This window comes from Amblyraja radiata, chromosome 2 (assembly GCF_010909765.2).
Source record: "Amblyraja radiata isolate CabotCenter1 chromosome 2, sAmbRad1.1.pri, whole genome shotgun sequence".
In the NCBI taxonomy this organism is placed as follows: Eukaryota; Metazoa; Chordata; class Chondrichthyes; order Rajiformes; family Rajidae; genus Amblyraja; species Amblyraja radiata.
The window spans coordinates 50,188,018-50,211,518 of record NC_045957.1 but is presented as its reverse complement, the minus strand read 5'-3'; the positions used below and the strand labels follow the sequence as shown (position 1 = coordinate 50,211,518).

The 23,501-nt window shown below is 44.9% G+C and overlaps 1 protein-coding gene across 1 annotated transcript in view; it reads right to left on the bottom strand.

Annotated features, from left to right (window-relative positions):
* Window positions 1-5,479: 5,479 nt before the first annotated feature.
* Window positions 5,480-23,501, bottom strand: part of abcb5 (ATP binding cassette subfamily B member 5) — a 55,434-nt gene continuing 37,412 nt past the window's right edge. Inside the window, exons 15-21 of the mRNA XM_033039367.1 lie at window positions 22,337-22,437; window positions 16,647-16,805; window positions 16,041-16,197; window positions 11,470-11,667; window positions 8,577-8,783; window positions 7,185-7,331; window positions 5,480-6,134 (exon numbers count right to left, since the gene is read on the bottom strand). Coding sequence (XP_032895258.1) covers window positions 5,937-6,134; window positions 7,185-7,331; window positions 8,577-8,783; window positions 11,470-11,667; window positions 16,041-16,197; window positions 16,647-16,805; window positions 22,337-22,437 — 1,167 coding nt within the window. The 3' untranslated portion in view covers window positions 5,480-5,936. The remainder of the gene's footprint in view (window positions 6,135-7,184; window positions 7,332-8,576; window positions 8,784-11,469; window positions 11,668-16,040; window positions 16,198-16,646; window positions 16,806-22,336; window positions 22,438-23,501) is intronic.

The window sequence follows — 23,501 nt, the reverse complement described above, 5'->3', positions numbered from 1 at the left end:
AATCCTTGAAGTATTGTGGAAGAGATAGTCAGAAGAGATTGCAGATGTTGGAATCCGGAGCAACAAACAAATAAAACTGCTGGAGGAAGTCAACAGGATCTGTGGAGGGAATTGGACAGGTAACATTTTGGGTCAGGACCATTCATCAGACTGATGGAGTAGAAGATAGAAAGGATGAAAAGATAGGTATGGGTGTTTGAAATGCTGGCAAGTGTATGTGGATATAGGTGAACGTGCAGGGTAATTGGCAGATGGGTGTAAATACTAACAAAGGCAATAGGTAAAATGAGTCAAAAGAGTGTTAGGTAAGGAAAGAAGTGAAATATAAAGTCGGAGGGAGGGATATGAGCAGAAGACGACGGGGGAGATTAAAGCGGGAGAATAAAAGGGAAATAGGGGATTAGGAGTAAGGAAGGGTAGAAAATGTGCAGAAGGAGGAAGGGAAAGAAACAGGGCAACAGGGGTTGTGGGAGAAAAGTGTGCAAACTGAGGGGGGATGGGAAGATGGATCGGGGGTTTACTTGGTTGGAAAATGCAATTTTCATGGTGTTGGGTTGTAAGCTACCCAAGGGGAATATGAGATGCTGTTCTTCCAGTTTGCATGTGCTTCGCTCTTTTAGTGGAGGAGGCCAAAGGGTGAATGGGTAGAAGCAAGTATCTAGCTGAACACCTGAAACATCATGGCATGGTTACTGAACAAGTGTAAGGACATGGATTTAGTGTTAGTAGACAGACACTGTTAACTGAAGAGCCAGTTACCATGCTACATAGCACTAAAACTGAATAATTTAAGGAGATTTAATAGGAGTGATCAAAAGACTTGTTTGTGGTAAGTTTAACCAGCTGCTAAAATGGCTAGCATTTTGCCAAGTGGTAGTTACCTAACGTCAGTTAATAAGTGGCACTGCTTGTGAAATTAAACCCAGATACGTTCTTCCATAGCCCTGTCCAATACCGCCAGATATTCTTATAATGTATAATGAATACTTAGAAAAGTAACCGTGGGACCCCCTCCCCAATCAATACAACCAGACCCCAGTCTGCAAAGACTGGACCCTTCTCCACCCACTCCACCCCAATCACCACTTCACACCTACTTAAAGCAAGACTCCAGTCTGAAAAGACTCCAGACTCCAGTCCCACCCCAACCAACACTTCACACCCACTCACAATCTGACCAGTCTGCAAAGGCTGCACCCTTCTCCACCCACTCCTCCCCAATCGCCACTTCACACCTACTTAACTCAAATTTGCTTGTACCTTATCTAAAGCAGCTTGAACCACTGCTTCACTCTCAGTACCCAGGGCTGAGGTGGCTTCATCTAACAAGAGGAATTTAGGGTTGCGCACCAAAGACCGAGCAATTGCAATTTATTTGCTTTTGTTCTCCACTTAGATGTGAACATCTTGACCCAACAAGCGTATGACATTTTTGGAATAAAGCACAGAATGTAAACTCGCCTATTTCCTTCGCTCCATAGATGCTGCTGCACCCGCTGAGTTTCTCCAGCATTTTTGTGTACCCAGTATGTAAACTATGTTGTTTCTTCACTGTGGTAAAAATCTATGTAAAAATCTGTGCGTCATTCAATTAACCACAGGGACAGAAATATCTTCTAGTCACCATTCATGATTCAAGATTCAAGACAAGATGGGTTTATTGTCACATGTACCATAAGGTACAGTGAAATTTGAATTACCATACGGCCATACCAAGTGAAAAGCAATTAGACACACAAGCACATAAAATAAAATTTAACATAAACATCCGCCATAGCGGCTCCCCCCATTCCTCACTGTGATGGACGGTAATAAAGTCCAATCTCTCCATATTTCTTCTCCGCGGTCAGGGCTGTCGAACCATCCATGGTCTGGGCCATCAAAGTTACCGCCGACGGCGATAGAGGCCCTTGCGTCGGGATGATGGACCTCCCTCATTGGGACGGTTGAAACTCACCACGGCTTGAAGCCCCGACTCAGTATCTAACCGCAATGGACCACAATATATAATCCGGGCTCCAAGATGTTAAAGTCCACAGGACCGCGGTTGGAGCCCTCCACAGTCAATCCCTGGCAAGGGGATTGCAGCTCCACAATGGTTAGTCTGCACCGCGCCTGCGTTGCAGTTCCAGGAAAGGTTTCACCGTTCCACGATGTTAGGCTGCAATGGGGGACGGAGATACGACACGGAAAAAAATTGCATCACCGTTGATGTAAGAGATTGAAAAAAGTTTCCCCCAAACAACTCACCCCCCCCCCCCCCAACACAAAACCAACCAGAAAACACTGAAACATACTTTTAACACATATTTAAAATAACGAAACAGAAAGAAAGGACAGACAGACAGTTGGCTCGGCAGCCATCATCGGCGCCCCCTGATGTTTCACCATGGCAAGAAGACAGCAAGAAGACAGCGGGAATGCCAGCAGCATAATCAAGGACGAGTCAATCCCTTGCGATTCCCTCTTCTCCCCTATCCCATCAGGCAAAAGATACAGAAGTGTGAAAACACACACCTCTAGATTCAGGGACGGTTTCTTCCCAGCTGTTATTAGGCAACTGAATTATCCTGCCACAACCAGAGAGCAGTGCTAAACTACTGTCTACCTCTTTGGTGATCCTCGACTATCCTGAATTGAACTTTGCCGGCTTTACCTTGCACTAAACATTATTCCCTTATCATGTATCTATACACTATAAATGGCTCGATTGTAATCATGGATTGTCTTTCTGCAGACTGGATAGCATGCAACAAAAGCTTTTCACTATACCTCGGTATACGTGACAATAAACTAAACTGAACTGAGTGCAAACTGCAACACAGCTTGTATTTGGGTGCAATCTACAAACAGTGGCACAGCTGGTAGAGCTGCTGCTCAAACACCAGAGTGTCGGGTCCATCGGTGGGGGCGCTGCATTGGCGGCAACCCTGTCAGCAGCGTGTTAGTTTTTTCAACCTTTTAAAAAAAAATTTAGTATGTCTTAAAGTACGTTTTTAGTGTTTCTTTGTGTGTTTTGTGTGGGGGGGTGAGGGGGAAACCGTTTCGGCCGCCTCCTCCATGGAGAGGCGACTTTTTTCCAGGTCGCCTCCCCCGTGGCCTAACAATCAGGATCGGCGCGGCCTTTCCCGGAGACGCGCCCGGGGCTTCAGCGGCGGGCGCAGCATGGACTCTCGGCGTGGAGCGGGTGAGCCCTCGCTGGGGCTCGCCAGAGGGGAGCGTTCCACTTTGCTGGCCCGCGGCAGCCGGCAGCCTGAAGTCGCGGTCTGCAGAGCTCCAGCTGGCGCGGCGTCTACAGCCCGGGATCCCTCGTGGGGGACCCGGGGGGAAGAAGAAGCCCCATCGGCCGGCCCGCGGACAACTTCTACCGTGGTTCCGGCATGGACTTACCATCACACCTGGAGGGGAGCTTCGACCACCGGCCCTGCGGTCTGCGGTGTTTCTGGCTGCGGCGCGGCGGGAACTTTAAATCTTTGACCGCCGGCCTGCGGCCTACACCATCCTGAAGCGGTCTCCGGTGGGGAAGAGCCGATCCTGGACTTACCTTGACTTTACTTTGTTCTTTACCATCTGGACGCCCGCAGCAACGGCTGCGGAGGTGGAGGTCCCAACCATGGGGGGAAATGGAGGACTGGCCAATTTCTGTGCCTTCCACCACAGTGATGAATGCTGTGGTGGATGTTTGTGTAAAATTTTTATTGTGGTTGTGTGTTCTTTATTATTGTACCGCTGTTGACAAAAAAATCTGAATTTCCCTGAGGGGATCAATAAAGTATTTATTATTATTATTATCCTGACATCAAATGCTGTCGGTGTGGAGTTTGCACGTTCTCCCCATGACTTTGCATTGGCTTCATCCGGGTGCTCCGGTTCAATTCTACATCCCAAAATTTGTGGGTTTATAGGTTAGTTGGCCTCTGTAAATTTGCCCTTTGTGTGTAGGGATTGGATGAGAAAATGGTATAACATAGAACTAGTGGGGAGTGATCGATGGTCGGCATGGACTTGGTGGGCTGCAGTGCGTGCTTCTTTGCTGCATCACTAAACTACATTAAACTAAAGTAAACCGCGTCTGCTAGAAAGCATTTTTTTGGGATGCATCACAGCATGCTTTGGGAACAGCTCCATTCAAGACTGCAAGAAATTGCAGAGTTGTGGAAGCAGCCCAGACCATCTCACAAATGTATCCCCCTTCCATTGATCATTTGCACCTGACACTGCCTTGGCAAGACCACCAACATCATAAAGGATGATTCTCACCGCGGTCACTCCCTCTTCTCCCCTCTACAATCAGGCTAGAGGTATAGAACTGTGAAAACGCATACTTCCAAATGCAAGGACCGTTTCTTAATCATAGTGTCATGGAGTGAAACAGGCCCTTCGGCCCAACTCACCCACATTGGCCATGAGACAATCAGATCTTAGTCAAGTCAAGTCACTTTTATTTATATAGCACATTTACAAAGCAACTCTCGTTGGCCAATTGGGATAAGAATAGTATACCAAACAACAGTGGTTCATAGATTAAATACAAACATCACTACATACATATTGCCCTCGCTCAGAGGACGTCAAGAAAGGCTTGGGAGTAGAGATGAGTTTTAAGTGTCGACTTAAAGGAGTCGATGGAGGGGGCAGTTCTGATGGGAAGAGGGATGCTGTTCCACAGTATAGGAGCTGCAACCGCAAAGGTGCGGTCACCCCTGAGTTTATGCCTAGACCGCGGGGATGTTCAGTAACCCCAAGTCGGCCGATCTGAGGGACCTGGAGGTGCTGTGGAGGGTAAGCAGGCTTTTGATGTAGGTTGGGGCAAGCCCATTGAGGGCTTTGTAGACATAAAGGAGGATCTTGAAATTTATTCGGAACCGCACAGGGAGCCAGTGGAGAGAGGCCAGGATCAGGGTGATGTGGTCCCTTTTTCTCGTGCCCGTCAGGAGTCTCGCTGCGGCGTTTTGGACCAGTTGCAGACGGGACAGGGAAGATCGGCTGATGCCAGTGTAGTTGCAGTAATCTAGGCGGGAGGAGATAAATGTGTGGACTCATCACAGCGCAAGGCATACGAGTTCACGACAGTGGAGGCATAGATTCATGCAGCACAGAAACAGGCTGTTTAGCCCAATGATTGCGTGCCAACCACTGAAGCCTACACTTACAGTACTTTACGTGGGAAGAGGTTCATTAAGGTCTCAGTTGCAGATGGAACAAAAAGAGTGCATAAGTTTCAGTTGCAGATGGATAATTGAGTAGTGAATCGAGGACCAGAGGACATACTGTAGGTTTAAGGTGAAGGGGGAAAGATTTAATAGGTATCTGATGGGTAACTTTTTCACACAGTGGTGGTGTGTGGAACAAGCTGCCACAGGAAGTAATTGAGGCTGGGACTATCCCAGCGTTTAAGAAGTAGTTAGACACGTACATGGATAGGACAAGTTTGGAGGGATATGGACAAACGCAGGCAAGTGGGACTTCCAGCTGTCAATTCAGCCTTAATTGCACCACACATCCCTCTCATGTAAATGGTGAATCAAAATTATAAAACAATTTAAAAAACCCAGCTTTTTGATTTATATTTCACTGCATGCAATCAAATATTCCAGATGGTCTTAACAGGCTACCTACAGTTAGTACTATTCAAAATGACGATCAGTTTTTTTAAAGGAAAATTACAGAAAACATTTATTGGAAATATTCAAAATGTTACTTGTTTGGAGATAAACAAATGATACTGTTGCAATTAGGTTGTAATTTTTCAATATTTGTGAGTTTGCGAACAAATTCTTAATTGATAACCCAGCTTCAAGTTTTACCATAGACAAAGGACATAATGTGGGTTATTTTTCACAGGAGTTTCATCTCAATTCCAATAATGTAACGGGCGAAACACTGCGGAATTACATTACAAAGTCATTAAAATATATATCTATTCAAGCTTCATGTTAATTTTGAACCTGTGCATGGATAAGTGCATAGTAAGCTCCTTCTTTTGCCAGGAGCTGGTTGTGAGTTCCTATTTCCACCACTCTTCCTTTCTGTATAACAACTATAATGTCAGCATTTTGGATTGTCGACAATCGGTGGGCAATAATTAAACAAGTTCGGCCCTGCCTAGCTTCATCCAAGGCTTTCTGGACAATCTGAAAAAAGGCAAAATAAAACAAATGCAAAATTTGAGCAGGAATAGCAAGGGTGCTGTACATAGAAACATAGAAAATAGGTGCAGGGGCAGGCCATTTGGCCCTTCGAGCCTGCACCGCCATTCAATATGATCATGGCTGATCATCCAACTCAGTATCCAGTGGAAGAGTGGGGAGGGTCAGAGGGGTAGGGGAAGGGGTGGGGAGGAGAGAGGGGAGGAAGGGGGAAGGGAGGGGGAGGGAGAGCAGTGGGGTGAGGGAGAGAAGTGGAAGAGTGGGGAGGGAGGGGTAGGGGGAGTGGTGGAAGAGGGACAGAGGGGTAGGGGGAAGGGGGCGGGGGGAGAGAGGGAAGGGGGTGGGGTAAAGAGTGAATGGGGGTGGGGGAGAGAGGGATGGGTGGGACAGGGAGAGGGGTGAGGAGAGGGAAACATAGAAACATAGAAATTAGGTGCAGGAGTGGGCCATTTGGCCCTTCGAGCCTGCACCGCCATTCAATATGATCCTGGCAGATCATCCAACTCAGTATCCTGTACCTACCTTCTCTCCATACCTCCTGATCCCTTTATCCACAAGGGCCACATCTAACTCCCTCTTAAATATAGCCAATGAACTGGCCTCAACTACCTTCTGTGGCAGAGAATTCCAAAGATTCACCACTCTCTGGGTGAAAAATGTTTTTCTCATCTCGGTCCTAAAAGATTTCCCCCTTATCCTTAATGCAAATTAAGTACAACATGCAAGGTGCAAAAAGATCAGCTCCAACCTACAAATCTTTAAATATAGTAATGCTATAGTTCAGAATAAATAATACCTATAATAGTGAGAAACTATAATAAAATAGTAAGAATAAAAATGATAAACTGGGGTTCACTATTCAGAATCAGTACAGCACTAAATATATTACAAATGAGGGGTTTTCTAATATTTACTACAATGTAACCTCTTTTTATTCTCCCAAACATTTAATTTATATAATTTATACAATTAAATACACGCAACATAAACATAAAATTGTTTACTTAATATGGTTGAAAATTCAAGATTTGTAACCTTTTCACTTTCATTGTCCAGGGCAGATGTAGCTTCATCAAGGATTAGAACCGTTGGTTCCCGTATAAGAGCTCGGGCAATAGCTATTCTCTGTTTCTGACCACCAGAGAGCTGTGTTCCTTTATCTCCTACTTTTGTGTTGTATCCCTATTTAAATACAACTTGTTTGTTTAAATCCACCAAACACAGTATCATTCTAGTAATTATTACTTTAAAAAAACTTCAATGACCAATACAAGATGTTAACAGATGAAGAAATACAAGATGTCAAAATTATTTATTCATGTTGTGTATTTTCGCTCGTTGATGTACTGAATTATTGCTTTTTAAATGATTGCAAACATTTTCTGTCAACGACCACCATGCAAATTTTGGTCACTCTTTGTGTATAGCTTTCATAACATCAGCGCTAATGTTGCTTTTCGGTATGTCAAGGAGGACTCTCTCTAACCTCTACAGGTGCACAGTAGAGAGCATGCTGATTGGTTGCATCGTGGCTTGGTTCAGAAACTTGAGCGCTCTGGAGCAGAAAAGACTACAAAAAGTAGTAAACACTGCCCAGTCTATTATCGGCTCTGACCTCCCGTCCATCGAGGGGATCTATCACAGTCGCTGCCTCAAAAGACTGGCAGCATCATCAAGGACCCACACCATCCGGGCCATACACTCATCTCTCCACTACCTTCAGGTAGAAGGTACAGGAGCCTGAAGACTGCAACGACCAGGTTCAGGAATAGCTATTTCCCCACAGCCATCAGGGTATTAAACTCGGCTCGGACAAACTCTGAACATTAATAGCCCATAATCTGTTTATTTGCACTTTATCAGTTTATTTATTCATGTGTGTATATATTTATACAATGGTATATGGACACACTGATCTGTTCTGTATCCGTGCCTACTATGTGCTAAAGCAAAGCAAGAATTCCATTGTCCTATCAGGGACACATGGCAATAAACTCTCATGAACTCTTTTCACTGTTTGAAGCTGTGTTCCTTAGTTTGTTAGAGATAAATTTAAGATAGGACTCCATATTTATTGTTTCCATTACATTAATTATTTTAATTAACAAGTGGTTCATTATCCACTTCAGAGATCAGAGATCAACCGTATCAGTTTTCGAAACCTGCTCAAAGATGTCCAGGCAGCTCACTAAGAACAGATACAGCTTATAACAATTTCTATCCACATGTCAGTTTTCAAACAATGCTTATTGCAACATATTTTAGATAATACAACAAAGGAGATTGAGTGAAAACATCACATAGTATTACCCTAAGCTATCTTAAATATGTTCATATGTTTTTCATTTATATCTAACCATATAATTATCATAAAATAAGCATATTAAATGCGAGTGTATTAGAAAGCACACAGAATGACAGACTTACTTCAGGTAGACTTTCTATGAAACTGTGAATATTGGCTGCTTTTGCAGCTTTTTCAATTTCTTCTTGAGATACAGCTCTGCTGTTGTCACCATATTCAATATTTTCAGCAATACTGCAATCAAAGAGCAAGGGCTCCTGGGAAACAATTCCCAACTGTTGTCTCAACCATGGCAAATTGACACTTCTTGTATCTTTCCCATCCACCAACTGGAAAAGATAACAAATGATTAGTGCTGATAATAATGATGCACATCTAAGAAATGTTTAAAATGCTTGCCTACACACTATATATCGTATTAAGTATGTTTTCATATTAGGCAATATAGTCAAAAAAGAACATCTATCAAATATTAATTGATAGTCATGATGAATTGCAATGTACTGAAAATTAGTTAAAGTAATGGGCGGCCAGGTGGCACAGAGGCAGAGTTGCTACCTAATGGCGCTTGGAGCACCAGAGACCCAGGTTCGACCCAGATTATGAGAGCGGTCTGTATGGAGTTTGTACGTTCTCCGCGTGACCGCGTGGGTTTTCGCAGAAATCTTCAGTTTCCTCCCAACTCCAAAGACGTACAGGTATGTAGGTTAATTGGCTTGGTAAGTAAGTAAGTAAGTTTTATTTATATAGCACGTTTTAAGTCAACTCGCATTGACACCAAAGTGCTTTACATAAAATAGATAATAAGTTTCCATACAAACCATAGAAAAAGGTTAAAAAATAAAGAAAATGGACACAACACATTATAGAGTTCAACACAAACGTCCCCCCACAGCAGAATCAAAAAATTCCACTGTGGGGAAAGGCACCAGAAAGTTAAGTCCTCTTCCTCTGTGAAACACCCGAGGTCGGGGGCCCATTTGTGGCCTTGCAGCCAGCCCGATAATTTTCAGGGCCCTCTTGCCGTGAAGATGGAACTCCAGCGTCGGGTGAAACATTCCTCAGCGGCTTGGAAAGCCTGGAGAGGCTGCCTCCTCCCTGGAGACCGGGGCACTCGTAGTCCTCAGGTCGTGCCGGTTGGAGCTCCGACCCCGGCGAACTCGATCCCAGGCTCCGTGGCGCTCCAAATCCAGCGCCGCCCGCAGCCTGACGCCCGCAGCCACAGCTCCGCGATGTTGGGAGTCGGCGGCCACAGCGCTCCGGAGCTTACCGCACGGCGACCCGGTAAGGCATCGCCCGCTCCGTGTTGGTATCCCAGCGCTGCACCACCGCCGCCGAAGCTGTAGTCCCGGCCGGTCCCGACAGGAAACGCCGCTCCATTCTCGATGGTACGCTGCAAGGACGGGGCGAAGAAGCAGCTCGGAGGGATGCTGCCTCTCCGACCAGGTAGGGGACTAAGAAATAAAGTTTCCCCCTTCCCCACCACATAAAAGACCTCCAACTATCATTTTTTTGACAGGACTTAAAATAAAAAAAAGGTGGAGAGACGGACTGCGGGCAGGCTGGCATACACAGACGGCGCCCACTCCTGCACATCCGCCATCTTGTATGTTGGTGCATGTGTAAATCGTCCCTCGTGTGTGTAGGGTGGTGTTGATGTGTGGGGATTGCTGGTCGGTGCGGACTCGGTGTGCCGAAGGATCTGTTTCCTCGCTGTATCTTTAAACTAAACAAAACAAAAACTTTGAATATCCCATTATCACCCTATCCTGTCACGGCTCACATAAACTGTTGAATTAAGGTTTGCAAGATTTCATCATCAGTGAATTAAAGTAACCGTTCTTTATCTGCAAGTACCAACAGGTGAGGATATTTGATTACAAGGTTAAATTATACCTTAGCCTGAACCCATGCTCACCCAAATTACAAATCTGGACACTTTCCAACAGGAGTTGCTACAGCAGGATTAGACTAAGGTTGCAGTCTGAATTTAAATTACTTAAGAAAAACATACTGATACCAGCATGGATAGACATGAAATGAAGTTGGGGGACCATTCACCATTGAAAGCTCACTTCAATAATTAATAACTAAACAATGGTTTAAAGGGGAGTGTTTTCTGTTTTTTTTTTAAAAGACAAGGTGTACTCGATTAATAAATTACTGGTTGTCTTTTCACAGTACACATTTTTCTTACATTTACGGTTTGTCTTTATATTTTACTTACATTGTTGATCAATTTAAAGTTTGTTTTATTTTTTATTAATGTGATGCACGTAAATGGAAATTTGGGTTAAAATCAGAGACAGGGAGTTGGAAAGCTATCAGAAAAAAGATTGGAATTGCTTCCCTGCTGGAGGATTAGTCCCACGTGTAGAATCAATATTTCAGTAAGAACAAATGGTTTATGAACTGGTTATCAGTACATATGGAACGACTTACTGGAACATGTGATTGAGGAAGATCAAGGAAGCATAGAGAATAGTGAAAGGTTTAGATATGTGGAGAGGTTGTTTCCATTCGTGGGATAGTCTAGGACTAGAGGTCATAGCTTCAGAATTAAAGGACATTCCTTTAAGGAAATGAGGAGGAGTTTCTTGATTCAGAGGGTGATGAATCTGTGGAATTATTTGCCACAGAAGGCTGTGGAGGCCAAGTCAATGGATATTTTTAAGGCAGAGATAGATTGATTCTTGATTAGTATGGGTGTCATGGATTATCGGGAGAAGGCAGGAGAATGGGGTTAGGAGGGAGAGTGATCAGCCATGATTGAATGGCGGAGTATACTTGATGGGCTGATTGGCCTAATTCTGCTCCTATCACTTGACCTTATGATCTTATAAGATCTTATATGAACAAATATATTGTTACAAAAAAGAATGCTGGAGATTGAAGAAGGCAGGAAAGTTGAGAACCCAACAACAGAAAATTTAATTCACTCAGCCTCCACATCTCAGCTGAACTCTTGGATAGGAATTCCCGATAAAATGTTTTCTTTTATGAAGCGATACTTACCACTTGTCCACCCATCACATCATAAAATCGTTCAAGTAACTGAACCAAAGTGCTCTTTCCACATCCACTGTTTCCAACCAGTGCCAGGGTCTGTCCTTTGTTAACTTTTATGTTTAGACCTTGGAGAACCTCTGCATCTGGTCGCGCTGGATAAGCAAATTTGACATTTTGAAACTCAATATTGCCTTCAAAGTTGCTCTGAAAATAAATAATTTGAAATGATTGTGAGAATTCAGATATAAAAGATGTACTAAAAGAGTGTAGGAAGGAACTGCAGATGCTGGTTTAAACTGAAAATAGACACAAACTGTTGGAGTAACTCAGGGGACAGGCAGTTTTTCTGGAGAGACGAAATGGGTGACATTTCAGGTTAAGATGTCTGAAGAAGGGTCTCGACTGGAAACATCATCCATTCCTTGTCTCCAGAGATGCTGCCTGTCCCGCTGAGTTACTCCAGCATTTTGTGTTTATGTACTAAAAGAGACTACTCATGGCAGAAAGTCATTTAATCATTTGTGAGCATTGAAATTTTGGATACTTTGATAGCTGACTGTTAAGAATGTTACTTTCTACATGCAATGTTGAATTAATGAGAGGTGGTCTTTGAGGGGAGGATGCTCTTCAAACTGCGGAGCATCCTGGACAATACAGCTCACCCCCTGCATGACACACTGGTCAACCTGAGGAGTACCTTCAGCAACAGACTGGTTCCACCAAAAAAGGGACAGAACACCCCAGGTGATCCTATTTCCCTGTGGCTATCAAACTTTACAACTCATATCCCTTCTGTCATGCGGTAGACTGAGACTGACTCCCATGCCCCCATATGTATTATGTATTTTGTGTTTTTATGACTGTTGGCGAATCAATTTCCCTCCTGGGATAAATATAATTCTATTGTATCGTATCATAATGATGGTGCAAATTGACTGAATAGACACTAGTAATAATACCACTCGTACAGCAATATAATACAATAATAATAGAGATTAAGTGAAATTGATATCTGTGTTTAAGAAAGAACTGCAAATGCAGGAAAGATCGAAGTTAGACAAAAATGCTGGAGAAACTCAGCAGGTGAGGCAGCCTCTATGGAGCGAAGGTATAGGTGACGTTTCGGGTCGAGACCCATCTGTGTTTGAAGATCCAATCCGATTTTTCTTTGATCCAATTTTGAGCTCAATTTGGGTGAAGTTTAAAATAATTTACAATACAATGTACACTCGTTGCCCCATCATATTTTTCTGTTGGTTATTTCTATACTTTCTTGTGATATTGTTAAATTAGTTTTGTTCACAGACTTTTTATTCATCCAGGCAGCACCTGGAGAAGGGAGCCAAGATATTTTGGATGGGATGGGGGGGGGTGGTGGGAGGGGGGAGATTATTCACATGATAGAAATGTTGGGTTCAGCAAGTTCTGTCTTTTCATCTCTGGCCTTGTCCAACCATCTGCATATTAAAAAACATTCCTCACCAGTATCAACCTATTTGCCAGGCTTTGGCCTGGCCCTCCTCTCTTCCAGCGTTCTTCTGCCCATACAATCAGTCCGAAAAGGGGTTCCAACCTGAAACATCACCTACTCATGTTCTCCAGAGATGCTGCCTGACCCATTGAATTACTGCAGCACTTTGCATGTTTATTTTTTATCAACCAGAATCTGCAATTCCTTGTTTCTACTTGTCTTTATCTGTGGACTGGAAGAGTCCAATGTCCAAATAGTTTGTGTGGTCTAACCAAGTCCCTGGTGGCATAATTCAGAAAATAAACCATGATGTGGATCATTTTAATGAATATGTGAGGCAGATAATTCAATACATTGGAGACACAAGGAACTGCAGATGCTAAAATCTTGAATGGAACACAAAGTGCTGGAGTAACTCCAGGTCAGGCAGCATTTCTGGAGGAAATGGTTGATTTGCGTGTCACATTGGGACCCTTCTTCAGACTAATTGAATATGTTACTGGTGGAGATGGCATACTCTAATAGGTGAAGCATGCTGAGTTGTGGGAATAGTGTTTTACTAAGCATACCAATGATCTAAAAACCTCACTGGAGTCATAATTTCCTCTTTTATTTGGTTATTATGACCTTACTTGTAGTAGGCATTTCTCCACTCCAATGTAGTATTTTATATAATTAAATTAATGAATATTAATAAGGTAGATTTTTGAGACAAACATGATAGGGTTAGTGTGTTCTGCCCACAGATGATCATGATGCTACTCGAGCATTTCATACAATAAGTTTAGAGGGAAATGGATTGACATAGATAGACATCTTGGTCAGCATGGACGAGTTGGACTAAATGATTTGTTGCCATGTAGTATAACACAATCTCAATGGGATCTATAAGACATTTGATTTCGAGGCATGCAAGGAAATATAAGGCAGATCAAAAGCTTGGACAAAGGGAGATATGTTAACATGTTGTAGAGGCACCAAACGTGGTGAACAAATGGGTTACTTTATTCAAGCATAATAGGTTTGTTGTACATGTACGTTGGTCCGCTAACACAAAGTTGTTGTTACTGCTGCGAGGCTGTTGCCACGTGGGCTCGAGCTGAGCCCCTACTGAGGCGGAAGGACACTCACCCCTAGAGAAGAAAGCTGGTCAGCTCGAAGTAAGAGAGAGAGAGAAAGAGAGGGTTGTCCCTGGGTTCGTTATATATCCCAGGACACACCCCTGTACCCCGTGACAACTCCTCCCTGCCATTGCCCAGTCACGTGACTGGCTGCTGAGGGTTCATATAGCTAGTGGCCCAGCCACCGGGTGCAACCACAATGTAACATAAATGAGCAAAGATGATGATTTAAGGGAAGGAATGACAGAATCTGAGGTTTGCTAACTGCCAATGGTCTTATGATTCGATTCAAGAATACTCAGAGTACGTAATTGGTGGAGGGATAGATATTGTTGCAGGCTATAGAGTTCATAGCAGGCTATAGTAGATTACAAGGAAAGCCAGGGACAACGGTGAAGATAATTTTGAAAACAAGGATAAGAATGATAAAATTAACATATTGCTTAATGGTGAACAATATGGCTAGAAGTGATAGCAAAAATGCAATGGACAAGTTGGGAAGAAGGCCAGACAGGATTGTGTTGGTATGGTCATGTGTGGAGATAAAGAAGGCATAGATGTGGATTTCAGCTGAAACTAGCAATGTTACAAAATTTTGAGATTTTAAAAATCAAGTCTGCAATTTATCCCATCAGATAAAGCATAAAAAGAAGTTTAATTTGACACCTAATTCACTTTCATATCTCATGTATTTAAAAAGTTATGGCCATTTTCCTACTCGGAAATTAGCATCTTGTTCCCTATTGATTTTCTATACACATAACAAAAAAGCTGTGATCGTGGACAGTCAAAAGCCCATAACTTTCTTAAAAATTAAGAGAACTGAATGAAATTTTCAGTTATCATAGATTGAAGCATTCTGAAACAAATATAAAATAATCTTACTTGGATGACCTGAAATTAAAGCATATAATTAGTTAGTTACCCAATTGTAGCTAATTTCAAACTTCAATTACTAGATCTAAACATCTATCCATTTCTTAATAAATGATTAACATTTTTAAATAGCCTAAGTGTCCAAATAATATTCACAAATAATTCACAATAAAACATGATTTTAAAATCTCATTTACATTAATTTATAGGCCAAATGGAAGGAATTTAGTGTTCAATTGCTGTAAATTAAAGTCCATTTAAATCAGCTTTCTAGTGGGATCCTGTGAACGCGCTGGTTTAGAACGTTCACATTGCGGTAGATTTGTGCCCTCAAATGCCCAGAAAAATACTGCGGGATATAATGGGGCCCAAATTAGCTACTCGCAACATTAAACTTTGTATAAAGGGATCTTAAGAAGCCCTTTTTAACATAAAAATAAACAGCCCACCTTCCGTTTTCCCCTGTATGAGATCTGGCCCGTTGTCGGCGGTCGTGGGTTTAGAGGTTAATTTTTAACCTACTATAACAAGTAAAGAAAGCCCTTAACACTAAAAATAGCTCCAGCTACGGAATCTTCCAGCGATTTTAAGTTAATAATTAACTAGGCTGAAAAACCTCGATTTGAACAGCCTAGGGAAAATCGCGTTTTAAACCCGCCCCCCTCTAAACGGCGCCAAAATCGCGCACACGGGCTGGGACAGATTTTCAGCGATCTTCAGGTAGGCTTTGCAACATACCTACTGAAACCAAATCAGATTCATGTGATTCTTCAAAAATGGTAAGATACACCAACATGAGATTGGTAACTCAACACAGGGTTAAATATGAATCAAGTTCTTAATACTTTGGTTCAATTTCAAATAGGTGTAAGCAGGGATTTTACCAGGAATACCTTGTGGTGATTCAATTACCAAATGATGTGAGAGAAGCGCCACCCATGATTTTTGATTTGTTTCTGAATTATGTTCCTCTTGAGGAACTATCCCTTAAAGAATCCCAGGAACTTTCCATTAAAACCAGAATAGTTAATTACCATTTATTTAATAAGAATGAAAGCAACAATATGTAGACAAGTAATCTTAGTTAGGTAAAAATATTTGGCATTTACCAGCTTTTCTCCCTCTTCACTGTAGCTATCAATTAATGGCTTCCTTTCAAGAAGTTTAATTATTCTTTGTGTAGAATCTTTAGCTTTGGCATAGTTTGGAGCAAATGTTGCTGTTTGTCCAAGATACATAGCACTCAGTACAATGACAGCAAATACCCTGAAATTATCAAAAAAAAAACAATGAAAAATCACATTGTATGTCTTTAGTTTCTTGGGATGGCAACCCAATTATTAATCAAATGTTTTGCCGGAGCTGGGCAAATTATTCAAACGATGCAGTCAATATTTTCCATATTTCCTCTTGGCTTGTCCTTGCTGCCCTTCTTAAACAATGGTACAACATTTGCATGCATCCAGTTATCTGAAACTTCACATGTGGCTCGTAAAATATTTATTACTTTTTGGGGGAAAATATAACAAATATGATCTTGAGAAGCTTGCGTAACTTATGCGATGGACAGAGATTTAAGATGACCAAAACAAAGTTGTTAAAAGTAGAAATGTTTTATCAATCCTATTCATACACAATGCAGTATAGATTTAACCATTTAAATAGCAACTATACTGAAGTATTAGATCAATGGCATATTTTAGAAAGTAACTTACAAGAACACATCTTCAAAAACCATGAAGCAATTCACAACGAGCCATGCTCCAAATCGGAAGATTGCAGCATTAACGAGGTAAGGAATGGATTGTGCTATACCATAGCCTAAGCCAAAGAGAGGAGCTTTCCTATATGTGGTTCTAGAAGAAAAATCACACCAAAATATTAATTAAAATTTGATACATTAAATGTTGAATTAAAAAATGGCAACAATATATTTTAGTCAATTTATTTGCTGTGTTGTTTTGAACAATTACAGGTTTGAAATTGGGTACAACAATTTATTTAAAATATTGGGGAGAAACATTTTCATTGAGACCAATTTTTTTTGCCAAAGAAGCAGCAGCAAACTATTGGTGGAAAATTAATGAGCCTGTTTCCTCTGGGGTAACAAATGGCAATTGGGGAGGTTAGTGTGACTGGTGATCACTCTCTCTGAAGTTCAGAAATAACAAAATACTTGTTTTTCTTATTTTGTCATCCTTTTGCATCTTTGATATTGTTAACAATCAAAGCCATACAAAACATTGATATGAAAGTCAGTGTCAGGTCCCAGAGGAGATGACAGTGGCAGTGATGATGCCATCAAAGGACTCCTTTTGCTGTGCTTCATCCAGCTTCAGTTATATATTCCTACGATAAGGATTGATCCAAAATAAGACAATTTCTTTATCCTTTTGTCACTATCTCCTTCATTCGCAAAATATATCTGTCATTGAGCAAAAAATAGTTAACAGTTATGCTTCAATTCCTAGATTTGAGAGATCGATTTTGAGTTATATTTGGCTATAGTTTGATAACATGGATAATTAGGATCTGCATATATTGCATTTTTTATTGAATAACAAGACTGTGGGACACGTTGGGTCCCAGTCACATGAGAGGCCTGGTGTGGGGGAGGGGGTGTGTGGGTGAGGAGGTGTGTGGGGAGTGCGGGGAGGAGGGGTGGGGAAGGGGGGATGTGGGGAGGAGGTGTGTGGGGAAGGGGGGATGTGGGAGGGGGGTGTGTGGGAGGGAGGTGTGGGGGAGTGTGTGTGTAGGGTAGGGTGGGTATAGGGGAGGGGGGGGGTTGGTGGAGGGTGTGTGTGGGGGAGAGGGGCTATGGGGGAGAGGGGGCCTTCAAAACCTTCATAACTTTTGTATTATTTCATCGGACAGAACCAAACTTATTTGACTTGCAGCAGAGGAGAATGGTGAGTAAGGTGGCGAAAAATTGTAGCTCTATGGGGGATTTTTTTGCGCAATACAGACAGGAAGTGGTCAAGATAAGAGTTTTAGTAATATACTAGACCAAGTGCAGACCCGTTGGGTCTGTTTCCCCAATGGCGTTTGCGGGGGGGGGGGGGAGGAGAGTGAGAGCAGAGAGGGGTGAGGAGAGGGAGAGCAGAGAGGGGTGGGGGAGGGGGAGGAGAGAGGGATGGGGGAGGGGGAGGGTGTGGGGGAGGGGAGGAGGGAAATGGGGTAGAGGGGTGGGGGAGAGGGAAGGTGAGTGGGAGAGAGAGGGATGGGAGGGGGAGGAGAGGGAGAGGGGTGAAGAGAGGGGGAGGAGAGAGAGATGGGGAGGGGAGAGAGATATGGGGGGAAGGGGAGGGAGAGGAGGAGGGAGGGGGTAGGGGAGGGAGGGGGAAGAATGTGGAGGGGGAGAGGGGTGGGGGGGGGAGGGGGAAGAGTGGGGAGGGATAGTGGGAGAGGGGAGAGGTGGAAGAGTGGGAAGGGTCAGAGGGGTAGGGGAAGGGGTGGGTGGAGAGAGGGGAGGGAGGGGGAAGGGAGGGGGAGGGAGAGGGGTGGGGTGAGGGAGAGAAGTGGAAGAGTGGGGAGGGAGGGGTAGGGGGAGTGGTGGAAGAGGGACAGAGGGGCAGGGGAAGGGGGCAGGGGGAGCGAGGGAAGGGGGTGGGGTAGAGAGGGAAGGGGGGTGGGGGAGAGAGGGATGGGTAGGAGAGGGAGAGGGGTGAGGAGAGGGAAACAGAAACATAGAAATTAGGTGCAGGAGTGGGCCATTTGGCCCTTCGAGCCTGCACCGCCATTCAATATGATCATGGCTGATCATCCAACTCAGTATCCTGTACCTACCTTCTCTCCATACCCCCTGATCCCTTTAGCCACAAGGGCCACATCTAACTCCCTCTTAAATATAGCCAATGAACTGGCCTCAACTACTTTCTGTGGCAGAGAATTCCAGACATTCACCACTATCTGTGTGAAAAATGTTTTTCTCATCTCAGTCCTAAAAGATTTCATCCTTAAACTGTGACCCCTTGTTCTGGACTTCTCCAACATCGGGAACAATCTTCCTGCATCTAGCCTGTCCAACCCCTTAAAAATGTTGTAAGTTTCTACCAGATCCCACCTTAAACTTCTAAATTTTAGCGAGTACAAGCCAAGTCTATCCAGTCTTTCTTCATATGAAAGTCCTGACATTCCAGGAATCAGTCTGGTTAACCTTCTCTGTACTCCCTCTATGGCAAGAATGTATTTGGCAAGGCATATGGAGAGGGGGGAGGAGAGAGGGGTGGGGGAGGGGAAGAGAGAGGGGAGGAGGGAGAGAGGTGTGGGGGAGGGGGGAGGGAGGGGAGGAGGGAGATGGGGTCGGGGAGATAGTGGGAAGAGTGTGGAGGGAGGGGGAAGAGTGGGGAGGGAGAAATGGGGTGGGAGAGAGAGGGATGGGGTTAGGAGGAGGAGGGGAGGAGAGGGAGAGGGAGGAGAGTGCGATGGGGGAGGGGGAGAGAGGTGTGGGGGATGGGGGGAGGGATGGGGGAGGAAGGAGGTGGGGTAGGGGAGGGAGGGGGAAGATTGTGGAGGGAGGAGGGTGGGGGGAGAGAGGGGGAAGAGTGGGGGGGAAGAGTGGGGGAGGAGAGAAGTGGAAGAGTGGGGAGGGAGGGGGAGAGGTGTAGGAGGGGTAGGGGAAGGGGTAGGGGGAGGGGGAGAGAGAGGGGTGAGGGACGGAGAGGGAGAGGGGTGGGGTAAGGGGGAGAGAAGTGGAGGTGGGGAGGGAGGAGTAGGGGGAGTGGTGGAAGTAGGACTGAGGGGTAGGGGGAAGGGGGCGGGGGAGAGAGGGAAGGGGGCGCGTTAGAGAGGCTAGGGGTGGGGGAGGGATGGGGGTGGGGGGAGGAGAGGGAGAGGGGTGAGGAGAGGGAGATGGAGAGGGGGAGGAAAGAGAGGAGGGGGAGGGGAGAGAGGTGTGGGGGAGAGGGGAGGGAGGCGAGGAGGGAGAGGAGGAAGAGTGTGGATGGAGGGGGAGGAGTGGGGAGGGGGGAGGGGGGGGGGGACGGAAGGGGGTGTGGGGAGGGGGGGGGGGGGAGGGAGGGAAGGTGGTGGGGGAGGGTAGGGGGAGAGGGAAGGGGGTGGGGGAGAGAGGGATGGGGTGGGAGGAGGAGGGGGAGGAGAGGTAGAGGGGTGAGGAGAGGGAGATTGAGAAGGGGAGGAGAGGGGGATGGGGGAGGGGGAGAGAGGGATGGGGGAGGGGGAGGGGGAGAGAGGTGTGGGGAGGGGGGCGGAGGGAGATGGGGCAGGGGAGGGAGGGGGAAGAGTGTGGAGGGAGGGGGAGAGGAGTGGGGGGGAGAGAGAGTAAATAGTGGGGAGGGATAGTGGAAGGGGGGGGGGGGGAGGGACAGTCCATCTGTTCCCCATTCCCTTTCACCCCCAATCCTCTTTCTCTATTCCCACACACGTGATGACACAGGCTGCGGGGGTTGGGGGGAGGTGCTGGGGCTGGTGCAAAGGCATATGTAAATGGATCCATTCCGATTGGACATATGTGAACATTGGGCATTGTGACATCACACAATGGAACGTTCACCAGGGGCTGGGGCTGGGGCTGCTTCTATGGGTGAGAAGCCAGTTTTTTTTTAAATATTGTGGGGGGGGGGGGGGGGGGGGGGGGGGGGGGGGGAGAAGGATTTGATTGGAAATGTGTACATAAACACGACGAAATGTAATCAGGAGTGGATACTTAGAAAGAAAAGTGAAATCTCTACCAAAATGGAAAAAAACTCGGCGATTCTGCGTCTGGTTTCGGCGTAGCAACGAATCAAAGGCTGGCAACCACGTCAGGCAGGCAGCCGGATGGACGCCGGACGGCGGACGGACGGACGGCAGCCAGAGAGTTTTATATAATAACTAGACCAAGTGCAGACCCGTTGGGTCTGTTTCCCCAACGCCGTTTGCGGGGGGGGCTGCAGCATCACACTCACATTAACCACCCCCCAAACACACAGGTGGGGGGAGGGGGGGGGAGAAGAGGGGAGGGAGGGGAGAGGAGGAGGAAGAAACGGGACAGATTTGGGAGGGAAATGAGAGCGGGGTAGGGGGTGAGGGAGGGGGATGGGGAGAGAGATGTGGGGGAGGGGGGGGGATGTGGAGGGAGGGGAGGAGGGAGGGAGGGGAGAGGGGTGGGGGGAGAGAGGGGAAAGAGTGGGGAGGGAGAGTGGAGGGGAAGGGGGGAGAGGTCGAAGATTGGGGAGGGAAGGGTAGGGGGAGTGGTGGAAGAGGGACATAGAGGTAGGCGGAAGGGGGTGGGGGGAGAGAGGGATGGGTGGGAGAGGGAGAGGGGTGAGGAGAGGGAAACATAGAAACATAAGATTCTATAAGATCCCTCCTCAATCTTCTAAATTCTAGCGAGTACAAACCGAGTCTATCCAGTCTTTCTTCATATGAAAGTCCTGACATCCCAGGAATCAGTCTGGTTAACCTTCTCTGTACTCCCTCTATGGCAAGAATGTCTTTGAGCATTGGGCATTGTGACATCACACGATTGAACTTTCACCTGGGGCTGGGGCTGGTGCAAAGGCATATGTAAATGGGTACATTCCGATTGGACATCTGTGAGCATCGGGCATTGTGACATCACACGATGGAACGTTCACCAGGGGTTGGGGCTGCTTCTATGGGTGAGAAGCAGTTTTCTTTTGAAATTTGGGGGGGGGGGGGGGGGGGGAGAAGGATTTGATTAAAAATGTGTACATAAACACGACAAAATGTAATCAGGAGTGGATACTTAGAAAGAAAAGTTAAATCTCTACCGAAATTGAAATAATCTCGGCGATTCTGCGTCTGGTGTCGGCGTAGCAACGAATCAAAGGCAGAAAGGCGGTCGGCAGGCGGACGGACGGACGGCGGACGGACGGCGGCAGCCACAGAGTTTTAAAGATAGATAGATAGATAGATAGATAGATAGATAGATAGATAGATAGATAGATAGATAGATAGATAATGGAATGTTATATTTGTCTCCAAATGCATGTAGGCACACATCTTTAACATGCTGACATGATTATCTTTCGACCTTGTCCCTTTCCTTTGCCCTGCTTGTCACCTCCCTTTGCTTCTGACATCATCTGACAGCATCTAAAGTACTTCTGATGTCAATGTCCTTTTCAATGCTGGTATTTAAAGACAGAGACCATATAAAGAGAATGTTTTCCAATGCAGGATTTTACTGTCAAAGTGGAAAGGTGGTAACGCTCCTGTTGTAACTGCCCTAATCCTACTGCAAACTACAACAGGAAAACAGGAAAAAAAAGGTTTCTTAATAATCCAGGCAAATATTCTAAATCAAAGTCAGTCTGGGCTATTAAATCATTTTTAGCAAAATCTAGTGAAATGTGTATATCATCAACAAAAATGATTTCAAAGTTGACACTGTACTTTAATAAAGTAAATTAAAAGTTGATAATTTAGAAACACTCTGTACCTGCTGGGTTCATCTATGCAGTCCATGTATCTTTTGAAAAAAGCATCTTCTCTTGTTAATGATACAATTGTTCTTATGTTTTCCACGGCTTCTGTTGAGATCTGCATTAATGTGGGTGGAGCATTATAATTACTATTTCACATAATTATTTTTCTATGTATATACACAACAGCAGGCACGTTAACAAAATGCAATGTATTAACTTAAATAATTAAAACAATGTTTCAGAAAATTTAATTTCTAAAATGAAGGGGCACAATTACAATTACAATTACAATTATTCTTCTCCCCTCTCCCATCAGGCAAGAGGTACAGCAGCGTGAAAATGCATAACTCCAGATTGAGGGACAGTTTCATCCAGCATTATCAGGCAACTGAACCATCCTAACACCAACCAGAGAGCATTCCTGACCTATCATCTACCTCAATGGACTCTCCGACTACCTTTAATCGGACTTTAAGTCAGGTCAAGTCAAGTTTATTCGTCGCAAACACATACGAGATGTGCAGTGAAATGAAAAGTGGCAATGTTTGCGGATTGTGCAAAAAAAAACAAAACAGAATGGAACAGAATCACATATTCACATATTACATATTTGTGGGAGGGAAAAAAAGAAAAGAGACACCACACAACAGCAAATCGGTACAGTAAAGTTAGTCCCTGGTGAGATAGGATTTACAGTCCTAATGGCCTCTGGGAAGAAACTCCTTCTCATCCTCTCCGTTTTTACAGCATGGCAACGGAGGCGTTTGCCTGACCGTAGCAGCTAGAACAGTTCGTTGCTGGGGTGGAAGGGGTCTCCCATGATCTTGTTGGCTCTGGAGTTGCACCTTCTGATGTATAGTTCCTGCAGGGGGGCGAGTGTAGTTCTCATAGTGCGTTCGGCCAAACGCACTACTCTCTGCAGAGCCTTCTTGACCTGGGCAGAGCAGTTCCCAAACCAAATCGTGATGTTTCCGGACAAGATGCTTTCCACAGCCGCTGAGTAGAAGCACTGGAGGATCCTCAGAGACACTCTGAATTTCTTCAATTGCCTGAGGTGGTAAAGGCGCTGCCCTGCCTTACTCACCAGAGGTGCAGCGTGTGATGTCCATGTCAGATCCTCTGAGATGTGGACTCCCAGGTATTTAAAGCAGCTCACCCAATCCACAGTATCCCCATTTA